Consider the following 11,637-nt stretch of genomic DNA (forward strand, 5'->3'; position numbering starts at 1 on the left):
TGTGTTAAGCCCGTCTGCCGACTCTATACACGATGTGATTGGCCCGACCAGTTTTAGTTTTTTCCAGCTCAAAAGCCTATGGAGAGTTGCTAGACCACACTGGCTGCGAAATAATTTTCGCTGCCGCTAGGGTGCGTCTAGATTTCTAGGCTAATATAACGCATATTTTTAAAAAAATTTTTTATGAATTGTATATTTATTTGCAAAAGTTATGTTAACAGAAATAATAAGACATTTCTAATTCTGTCGTAAGAACAGCTATTCAGCTGATGGACACCGCGCTGCGTTGTCATGGGAACATCCCAGGTGAAAATAATGAGGAAAGTATGGCCTACGTTGTCTTTCGTTGCTCCCTTCACCAAGTGCGTTCCAAACGGCTACATATAATGCCACACAAGTGCTCACTCCAAAGTCCCCACTTCAAAGGCTCAGCCCTTCGAAGGGAGTAGGGCATGCTCACAAGCGATAAGCATGCCAGCCGTGTTCGTCGCTTATTGGGGTCCCCTGGAAACATGTCCGTTGTGGTCTGTGCTATTTGCAGCGCGTTTCTGTATTTGGTTGTGTTGTGAACTTTTGCAGCGCGTTTCTGTATTTGGTTGTGTTGTGAGTATTTGGGGCACACATGTGTTGTAAAACTGATGAAGATGTTTTCTTAATTTGGGGGTGTTTTTCTATTTGCATGTGTTTTCTTCAGTTGCAGCGCGTTGAGCTCTCTCGGTCACCATATAATAATATTTTACAACATTACCGTTTTTTTTATTATAAATATTTGTAGCCTATAGCCTTAAGCATGAGAGACTTCTTTCAAAAACATTAAAAATATCTTTGTGTGTGTGTGTGTGTGAATAATAATTTTTAAACATGTAAGTAGCTACTAGTTCCTTATTAAGGTATAAATGTTAATGCGGCTTGCCACCTGTACAGTGGCAAGATCGCAGTAGATATGTAAAGCCGACCACACATTTCTTCAAATAAAGCCTTGGCGACGTATCTCAGGTCTACTAGATGTCAACTGCTAGACAGATATATCAGAGAACTAGCTGACCCAGGCATTGCTCGATTTCGCAAGACATTTCCAGCGGCGTCGGAGCGCAAAGGAGGAGAGAGGCAGCAGCATCAGTAATCAGACTAGGACGCTCTACCTCCTCAGCTCCCTCCCAACCGCACGGCTAAGGCGGATTCAACTGCAGCACTGGGGGAACGTATCGCTGGATGTGGGTGAAGACTGTGTGAATGCGCGTGTGGGATAGCGAGATCTGCTCATCCTAACCCTATGCGCCTTAAGAACGCTTCCCAATCTGGCGGGTTCAGGACCGAGGAGGCAGGTGTAGCGGCGAGGGCGCATCCATGAGCGTCTTCTCCCGGGACGGCATGTTTTTAATTTAACCGGATTTGTTGAACAGACTGGGGAAGAGGAAAGGCGAGTTCGGAAGTTTTGATGCATATGATCACAACCACCATGATTTTTATGATTCTCGGTGCTTCAGTTGTCATGGTAAGACAATTTATTCTGTCTTAGCACTTCATAATTGTGAATTTCTGTCATTTTCTAAGTGAAATCGGGGCTTAATGAGAGCGTGGACCGCTGAAAGTCCATTTAAAAATCTCATTAAGACAGCACAACCGTACTTGTGTGTATTTCTGGCTGATGTGGAAATGTAATGTGTATTTTCCCCTGCAGTGGTCACAGTACCAGGTCATGTAGCGGTTGCTGTGTTCCAATACTGCTTGTCATGTCCCGGTTGACTCGAATGGTTCTTTGCAGGCGATAGCGTGTTTAATGGACATGAACGCACTCCTGGACCGCTTTCACAACTACATCTTACCGCATTTACGAGGGGAAGACCGCGTCTGTCATTGCAACTGTGGAAGGTAAAAAATAACCCAAACGTTAATAATGAATTGCATTCTAGCACGAGATCCAGAAATTGACAGGTTTCCCATCTATTATCAACAGCTCAAAGGCCTGAGCCATTCTCCAGCCCCCGAAAAACAGTCTTTTCCATTTCATCTCATTTATCCAAATGGATATTGTCACATTAAGGCCTTATATGTGTATTCGTGGGGTTTGTGGCATCATTTGGGCGTAATTCGAATGGTTTATTATTGATACTGAGCAGATGCTGTTGCTTTGCGTCGGTGTTTCAGTATGAGAATTCTCCTTGATTTTTCTGCTTGTATATATATATATATATATATATATATATATATATATATATATATATATATATATATATATATATATTCTTTCTGCGTATCAAGGTGTGATTTTTCTCCAAGCACAGCCAGAGATGTTGTTCTTTTGGGCTCGTGTGTCGTACAATTACGTTATTATTGAATGTGATTTTAATGCAGAAGGATTATACAGAAGGTAGTATATTGATATAATGCAGTTTTGTGATGTTTAGTGTACAAAAATAGTTTGGACAAAATTTTTATACTTTATTTACATACAGATAGTCTATATTTTATATATTCATACGAGACTAATATACACCGTGTATTTATTTATTTGTTTACATATAGGCTACAAATCGTCTATTTTGTATTTGATTTATATCTACAAGGCTAATATACCCCATGTTTTTTATTTTCTATTTCTTTTTTATATTGAATAGTACTTAAGCTTGACTTTTGGAGTTGTCGTTTGCACAACAGTTTCTGTTCAAGCTACATCTGTTGATTATAAGTTGTTGGTGCAAAAACATCTGAGGGTAGTAAACTAGGTCAGATCATAATTGTTCATGTTTTAACACCTTAAAACTATTGGTGGAGATCTGTTAATCACAGGTTTAACTTCATAAATTCATGTATACCATTTCTCTTCCAAACATAGAGTATTCTGTTAGGACCAAGAGCATTATAAATGGGTCATGGTCACTGAAAACCTGCTGTCCTTGATATTTGCAGAAACAAGGCATAAAACTTTTTTCATATGAAACGTAAAACCAATTTATAGATAAACAGAGATACCACATTGTCATGGTTTGTGTTGATCATTGTCATTATGACATTCTCAGGTGCATCAGTGTCAATCTGCTCATAAAGTCAAATGTGCAAAACATGAGCTGTCTAACTTCCTTCACATTACTTGAATCAATATCTGTATGACTTGTCTTTTTAAAATGTTGCCACTGTTATTGTATTTTCCTCTTAACTCTATAAAATGAGAGTTCAAACTAATTATTGGACATTTTAAAAACTCACGTGTAACATAGTAAAACAAAAATAAGTTCATTTATTTGACTTTTGAGGCATTATGTTGCTAAGGATCAAGGTTGCATGTAAGTTACATCCAAACTTTATGCATGAATTACTACACAACAAGAAATCAGCTATGTGTCGTTTTTACGTTACAAAACCAGATGAAGTTACCCATACATTAAGTCTTTTTTTAACCCTTATCTAAGACACTTGCTTATAATTCTGTTGAATTATAAAATTAAACTCTCAAGTATTTTCCCATAGACCTCCATAAACATCACAAATGCACAAAAACTGCATTATTTGTAACAGCTGTGTGCCAAACCATATGTTTAATGCATGTGTTCCAAGACAACAAACCCAGCTTGATTGAGCTCAGTTGGATCCAAGTAATATCAGTATAGAAAACACATTATTTCCACCCTGCTGAGAGAGTTATTAAAGCAATATTTTGTGTAATAATATGTCCTCATTGTCTATCTCCTCATTGATTGTTTTCCTTTCTTATTCTTTCATGTCTGTTTGCCTGAATGTAAACCTCTAAACAGAGTTTTCCCCTCTCTGCCTTAGGCATCATGTTCACTACGTAATTCCATATGATGGAGACCATTCGCTCGTGGACTCGTCTGAGAATTACTTTGTGAGTGACAGTGTGACCAAACAGGAGATGGACCTCATGCTGGGGCTGTTGCTGGGCTTCTGTATCAGCTGGCTGTTGTTGTGGCTGGATGGAGCTTTGCACTGTGCTGTGAGGGCCTGGAGAGCCAGTCGCTATTATGGTGAGTGGGAAGAACATTGTAACCAAGAGTGTATGGAGAGCATACATGTGGATAGATGTAAAGGACAAAGGATATGCTTGTAGGATCTATGCAGACCAGGATTTGGTTGCTGAAAATTTAAATAGAGCTTCTAAAGAGTAAGTGAGTGTTCATGCATTTCTTTTTATGCATCAAAATCATGTTTTCTTCCCTTACGTGACAATTTATTTAATGTTATGAAGAGACATTTTTACAATAATGCTTTTTGTTTATTTGTTGCCCTTATGTTTTGTTAAGCGTGATCATTTTGAGGTTGAACGTGGTTGAGTGTTTTTTCCTTGCTCAATAAATGCCATGTTTTGTGCAAGATTTAAATGGATGTATTCAGGTACTAATACTGCATCTCAAAAACTAAAGAATTGACGTCAAACACTTTACTGTGAAGAACAAGTGCCTTAAATGTTAGTGACAACATGAACACAGCTTGTGCTAATACAGCTAATAAAGTACATTAGCTGTGTCTCAAAGAGTAAAATACTCAAATTAAAATAATGATAGTAAAACTGTAAATTTGAATTATTAGATAAATGTTTTTTGTTTTTTTTATATATACAGTACCAGATCAGCTAATCTCACTATGATTTGCAGTTTGTGTGTTAGAGTGATACTATACATGGATTTGTATGGGAGTAAATCCATATACATTTCTAATTCCTTTTTTAAAATGTGTCCCACTGTATTGGTTTTATGTTAATAAACATGTCTTTTTCCAAACACTCCCAAAATTCAATTTTCTGTCCCCAAACATTTACACACCTACATTTTTCATTTTCATCAGCTGTCAGCGCTCCCCTTCTGCCCTGTTATTATCACCCCCAGTAATGAATGTATTAAGAAGACTGTGGGTGCAGAAATCAACAGCAGGTTTTCACTCAATGTAACAGAATCCCAGGCAACACCGCAGTTGTTTATAACAGTTGTCTGTGGTCCTTTGAGAGTAAAGAGGTACATAAGCGGTGGCAGAATATGTAAATAGTGCTTTAAAATGGAATGCTTTTAGTTTTAATATAATTAGTGTGTTCATGGGATGAACTTATTGGATGATAGTTATTGTGGGCCAAGGAGAGTGATAGATTAAAAATCCTTTAAAGAAATATATATATAAAAATGCTTTGAAGAACTATATCTATATCTATATATATATATATATATATGGGTCCTTCTCAAAAAATTAGCATATTGTGATAAAGTTCATTATTTTCCATAATGTAATGATAAAAATTAAACTCATATATTTTAGATTCATTGCACACCAACTGAAATATTTCAGGTCTTTTATTGTTTTAATACTGAGGATTTTGGCATACAGCTCATGAAAACCCCAAATTCCTGTCTCAAAAAATTAGCATATTTCATCCGACCAATAAAAGAAGTGTTTTTAATACAAAAAAAAAGTCAACCTTCAAATAATTATGTTCAGTTATGCACTCAATAGTCAATACTTGGTCGGGAATCCTTTTGCAGAAATGACTGCTTCAATGCGGCGTGGCATGGAGGCAATCAGCCTGTGGCACTGCTGAGGTGTTATGGAGGCCCAGGATGCTTCGATAGCGGCCTTAAGCTCATCCAGAGTGTTGGGTCTTGCGTCTCTCAACTTTCTCTTCACAATATCCCACAGATTCTCTATGGGGTTCAGGTCAGGAGAGTTGGCAGGCCAATTGAGCACAGTAATACCATGGTCAGTAAACCATTTACCAGTGGTTTTGGCACTGTGAGCAGGTGCCAGGTCGTGCTGAAAAATGAAATCTTCATCTCCATAAAGCTTTTCAGCAGATGGAAGCATGAAGTGCTCCAAAATCTCCTGATAGCTAGCTGCATTGACCCTGCCCTTGATAAAACACAGTGCACCAACACCAGCAGCTGACATGGCACCCCAGACCATCACTGACTGTGGGTACTTGACACTGGACATCAGGCATTTTGGCATTTCCTTCTCCCCAGTCTTCCTCCAGACTCTGGCACCTTGATTTCCGAATGCAAAACTGAGCAACAGTCCAGTGCTGCTTCTCTGTAGCCCAAGTCAGGCGATTCTGCCGCTGTTTCTGGTTCAAAAGTGGCTTGACCTGGGGAATGCGGCACCTGTAGCCCATTTCCTGCACACGCCTGGGCACGGTGGCTCTGGATGTTTCTACTCCAGACTCAGTCCACTGCTTCCGCAGGTCCCCCAAGGTCTGGAATCGGTCCTTCTCCACAATCTTCCTCAGGGGCCGGTCAACTCTTCTCGTTGTGCAGCGTTTTTTGCCACACTTTTTCCTTTCCACAGACTTCCCACTGAGGTGCCTTGATACAGCACTCTGGGAACAGCCTATTTGTTCAGAAATTTCTTTCTGTCTTACCCTCTTGCTTGAGGGTGTCAATGATGGCCTTCTGGACAGCAGTCAGGTCGGCAGTCTTACCCATGATTGCGGTTTTGAGTAATGAAACAGGCTGGGAGTTTTTAAAAGCCTCAGGAATCTTTTGCAGGTGTTTAGAGTTAATTAGTTGATTCAGATGATTAGGTTAATAGCTCGTTTAGAGACCCTTTTCATGATATGCTAATTTTTTGAGACAGGAATTTGGGGTTTTCATGAGCTGTATGCCAAAATCATCAGTATTAAAACAATAAAAGACCTGAAATATTTCAGTTGGTGTGCAATGAATCTAAAATATATGAAAGTTTAATTTTTATCATTACATTATGGAAAATAATGAACTTTATCAAAATATGCTAATTTTTTGAGAAGGACCTGTATATATGAGAGAGAGAGAGAATTTATACAATCAATTCCTACCCGAGAGAATAGAAAATATTTACATACAATTCATATCAAATACACATCAAATCAAAAATCAATAAACATTAAAATCAAATCATTTAAAAAATGTACAAACTGTAAACTCTCATTAATAATTTCACACAGAGCCCCCTTATAACACCAAAACAATTCAAAAGACATAAGATCCCCCATTGCCTTATAATACCGAAAGTCAATTCAAATTCTGGATATCACTCGGTTAGAAACACAATTTGTAAATTGATCCTTGAATTTCGTTCAATTATTCTTTTCCTAGTATCATAAATTGCCTTTTTTTTTTTTTTTTTGCTTGGCCTAATAGGAAATTCAGCAATTGGCAAAAAAATCGACGTCTCCGGGTGTATTTAAAACCACAATAAGCATTTCCAATGATAAAAAGAGAGATAGGGATTATAAAGTGGCCACTGCTAACAAGGGTTTGTTAATAAAATAAATAAATAATAAATATGTGGACATAAAATGTGTAGGCTATTTGAGTTTAAAATGATTGTATAATATCACCTGTATATCTTAAAGCTTCTACTAAGAGGAAAAAAAACCAGTCCATTAGAACATCAGACCACGGAATGCACCAGTTGACCAAACAGTATTCCAGAGCGCTACTGTACAAAATATTATTACAGTTCACCCAAAAATAAAAATTCTGTTCATTTACTCACCCTCATGTCATTCCAAACCCATAGGAGTTTGGTTGATCTTTGAAACACAAATTATCTATCTGTGTTTATATGTGAACAAAAGCCTATTAAATCTGTTCATCATATAAAGCGATCATATATCTTTACAAGACTTTGGATTAAACCGCTCAATTCATATGGATTCATTTTATGATGTCTTTACTACCCTTTTGGATCTTCTAAGTTTTGGTTCCAATGACTTTCATTGGAGGAACAGAAACCTATCAGGTTTCATTACAAATATCTTAATTTGTGTTTCAGAGGTTAACCAAAGTCTTATGGGTTTGCAGCGACATGAGGGTGAGTAAATGATGACAGAATTTTTAATTTGGGATGAACTATCGTTTTAATTCAGCCCACAAAGAAAAAATATATTCTGACTTTGATTCAGTTTTTTTTTTTTTTGGAGTAGCACAAACACAAAATGGTATCTCCATATGATATGACCTACTGAAAAAATACTGGGGATGCCCCTCTAGTAAAGCACACCACAGCTGTGAAATTGTGACGTTGATGGCAGGTCAGCATCATTTAGCCTCACCAAGATAGGGAGTGAAGGTGAGGTTGATGGAAAGGAAGGTGGGAGAGAGATGCTGTCATGCCCCCACCCCCACCAGCACACACACACACACACACACTCACACAGAGAGATTTGCACCCTTGCACTGTGCGAGAGCTATAAATAGACAAAGAGCAGCTGGAAAGAGAAGGCAAGTTGGCGAGACGTGTAAGCGTGCAGTCATACTCACACACACACACACACACACACAATACATATACAGTGCACTGAAGCACATACCTTGAATTTACTTTAGCTCTCATTTCCTTAGAATTGCTCTGATTGTTAGCTGTTATTCTTTACCCCCTTATCAGTTTCAGCTCAGGAGTGATATATCTGCTAATTTATTTATATCGTAATAACACTGTAATAAAATGTCTAACCTCCCAACTCAAAATTTTCTAGTGACTGGTCACATCTAAATTTTTCAATTGATAAAATCAAATTTGCAGAATTTCACTTGGGCCAATTGAAAAATTTAGATGTGACCAGTCACTAGAAAATTTTGAGTTGAGTTTTTACAGTGAATAAAATAATATTTATATATTTAGCTTTTTTTTATATAGAATAATCATTTTCTTGTCAGATCAGGGGTAATATATCTGATAACTGATTTGTAATATTGAAATATTTTAAACGTTTATATTTTCATATATTTAAATTATGAATATGTATACATATTTTAATAATAAAATGTTATACATTTAGCTATATATATATTACAATAATTTTCTTTTCAGACAAGAAATATATATGATAACTGATTTATATTGTCATAATAAATGTTGTATATATTTATATTTTCATACATTTGACAATACATAATACTTATATATGAAGACCTCCGATGCAAAAGCCTCTAAAAGCCACCTCTGTCAAAAATGAGATAATAATATTGAGTGAATGCTCTCTGCACATAGTATACTTTCATCAAATACTTTCACTTCAAACTCACTAAATCCCAGCCTCAGCCCATTCAGAAATGTCGGTACTTAGGTAGAAACTTATAGGAGCCTGATAATAATGTTAATATTAAACAAAAATTTTAGACAGACTTGGAGGCTTTTGTATCTGAAGTCTTGAAATATATATATATATATATATATATATATATTATTAATACAATATTTTAGAACATAATTATCTTTTTAGATTTGAATAAAAATGCTATTAATTGTAATAAAAGTGCTTTTTATGAAAAACATACTTGTGGATAGATGTAAAGGACAAAGGATATGCTTGTAGGATCTATGCAGACCAGGATTTGGTTACTGAAAATTTAAATAGAGCTTCTAAAGAGTAAGTGAGTGTTCATGCATTTCTTTTACGGCATTAAATCCAGCCCTTCATTGAACTCTTCTTCCTTTCTTTTGATCCAGCTTTAAGACTTAAAAAAACCTTATTCAGGTCTTCCTCTGTATACCCTTCATGACAGTCCTAGTGGATGGCATACCCATGGAATGCTATAAATAACCCCCCGCTCCCCCATCGCCTCCCTCTCACACACACTGACACACTTCCAACAGGGCTAGTTGTGAGGGGCGGGGCTGTCTGAGGAACTCTCTGTGGTTTGCTTATACCTCCACCCCAGCCTTCATGTCTGGACCCACATGCTGTTTCCATTAACACGTTGTGTAGACATGACATGCTGGTTCATTGTAAGATGTACATTTTCTTTTTCCTTTTCTTAACCATCTCATTAGCTTATAGTTATTAAGAATCTATAGAACACCACAGTTTGACAGATGCTAACGCGTTTTTCTCTGTCCCGCTCACAGATACCCCTTCCTGGTCGTGGTTGCCACAGTTCTGCAACCTTCGGGACCTCCGTAGACGCGCACAGCTTCGGCAACTGGAGGATTCCAGCGGAAACATGGTTCACATCAAGCAGAAGCTCTATCACAATGGTCATCCCAGCCCCCGTCACCTCTGACTTTAACAGCAGTTTCCCCAAAACTGCTCCATTACCAGCTGCTGCCTCAGAGACCCACTTTAATTGTTCCACTACATCTTTTAGACCTTCAAGAACCACTCAAGTATTTGCCAAAAGAAGAAAGAAGATTATCGTTGCCAATATGCTGATCCGTTTCCACGTTCGCCACATTTGGCGAATGGTTTAGAAAGGTTTTTTTCTGTACAGGCATTTTATTTTCAATTGCTGATTCTAGGCATGCACTTTTAGAATGGGGGAGGATGCAAGAAATGGTTTTATGAGACAATGGGAGTCAATTCATGTTTATTCCTTGCTTTCCCCTCCACCTTTTTTAGCTTTTTCATCAGGATATGACTTTTTGGGAGGGGGGGGGGTGATAAGCGGTTGGGGTGGGAGGGCGGAGGTCATGGTTTTGTGATAGTATAGTTAGAGATTAATGATCATGTAAATAGTTATACATATTGTTTTATGGGATTTAAATGGCCACGGGAGTAGGAGGTAACTGTATAAAAAGAGGGAAAAACATAAAGAGGAAAGAATTTTGAATGCAGATGTGATATGTGAACTTTTTGGATGGATGAAAAAGAGATCACTCTAAAAAAATGATTGGTTAGCTTTGTTACTATGTGAAATAAATGAATGTATTAATTTTATCTGTAAATAAAGGAGAGTGCAGGAATGTCGAAATGAGCGGTCAGGGCTCTTTTTGCTGTTTTGAACGTCATCTGTCATATGTGAGAGAGCCGCTAGCACTTTCCTTGTCTTCCCTACACTGTGTCCAATAGCCCTTCCAGGTCTGCGTTTAAACTACTCCATACTCAAACAAGAACAACCAGCCTGCCAGCACAGAGAGCCCTGACCCAATTTTCTCTTCCTCTTTATGTCCAGACATTGCTGTTGTGAAGATAAAATGTCTGTTTTATTAAAAGTGCCATTGAAGCACAACAGTGACCCCTAGTTTTGGGATGTGTCATTTCTCAACGACTGAAGGTGTACATAGGACAAGCGCATAACACCCATGCCGAGGGGACACGTACACAGTCACTACTGACTGTTCCATTGCTAATATAAAAACAAAATAGTAATTTTTAGGATATTTATTTATACTCGTAAAAAAATAGTAGCCTATGTCAAATGAAATATTGAATGCAACCAAAACCTGCAGGTAACATGAATGAAACTTATGAGAACTGCTGAGCTAGAGATCTAATGCTATATTGGTAGAAAAAAAGGGTTATGAGGAAGTAATAGATACACTTTTATGAACAACTTATATCAATTTAGGCTAAAAATCTAAACCAAACACAATATAGGCTACTAAAAATCAAGAATAAACACCATCTTCTGAATATAGCAACCTAGAAAGAAAAGAAATGTACAGTAAATGTACCAGTCAAAGGTTTGGAATAATTAAGTTTTTTTATATGCTCACCAAGGCTGCATTTACTTGATCAAACATGCAGTAAAACATATTGTGAAATATTATTATCCAGTCTGTGTCACATGATCCTTCACAAATAATTGTAATATAGCCTACTTATTTGGTGGTTAGTTCACCCAAAAATTAAAATTCTGTCAGTAATTACTCACCCTCATGTTGTTCCAACCCCGTAAGAATTTCGTTCATCTTCGGAACACAAATGAAGATATT

The 11,637-nt window shown here is 37.3% G+C and overlaps 1 protein-coding gene across 2 annotated transcripts; it reads left to right on the plus strand.

The window, feature by feature from the left end:
- The first annotated feature begins 904 nt into the window (after positions 1-904).
- On the plus strand, positions 905-10,937 carry tmem240a (transmembrane protein 240a). Of its 2 annotated transcripts, XM_056268117.1 has the most exons (5): positions 905-1,495; positions 1,766-1,872; positions 3,775-3,983; positions 7,756-7,794; positions 9,832-10,937. In XM_056268117.1, exons 1-5 carry the CDS (start codon positions 1,439-1,441, stop codon positions 9,984-9,986), a joined length of 567 nt encoding a protein of 188 aa, XP_056124092.1. In that variant the 5' UTR covers positions 905-1,438; the 3' UTR covers positions 9,987-10,937. The 2 variants fall into 2 exon arrangements, with proteins under 2 accessions (XP_056124092.1, XP_056124093.1); XM_056268118.1 differs by lacking the exon at positions 7,756-7,794.
- The last annotated feature ends 700 nt before the right edge of the window (positions 10,938-11,637 follow it).

Source organism: Rhinichthys klamathensis, unplaced genomic scaffold (genome assembly GCF_029890125.1).
Source record: "Rhinichthys klamathensis goyatoka isolate OS25496 unplaced genomic scaffold, OSU_Roscu_1.1 h1tg000269l_1, whole genome shotgun sequence".
NCBI lineage: Eukaryota > Metazoa > Chordata > Actinopteri > Cypriniformes > Leuciscidae > Rhinichthys > Rhinichthys klamathensis.

What these genes read in the sequence shown, in the direction of transcription:
- tmem240a (XM_056268117.1), top strand. Translation starts at nt 1,439, where the DNA reads ATGCATATGATCACAACCACCATGATTTTTATGATTCTCGGTGCTTCA. An exon ending in GAGAGCCAGTCGCTATTATG is followed by an intron (nt 3,984 to 7,755) that starts GTGAGTGGGAAG and finishes TTTGTGTTTCAG; the next exon opens with AGGTTAACCAAAGTCTTATG. An exon ending in GGGTTTGCAGCGACATGAGG is followed by an intron (nt 7,795 to 9,831) that starts GTGAGTAAATGA and finishes TCCCGCTCACAG; the next exon opens with ATACCCCTTCCTGGTCGTGG.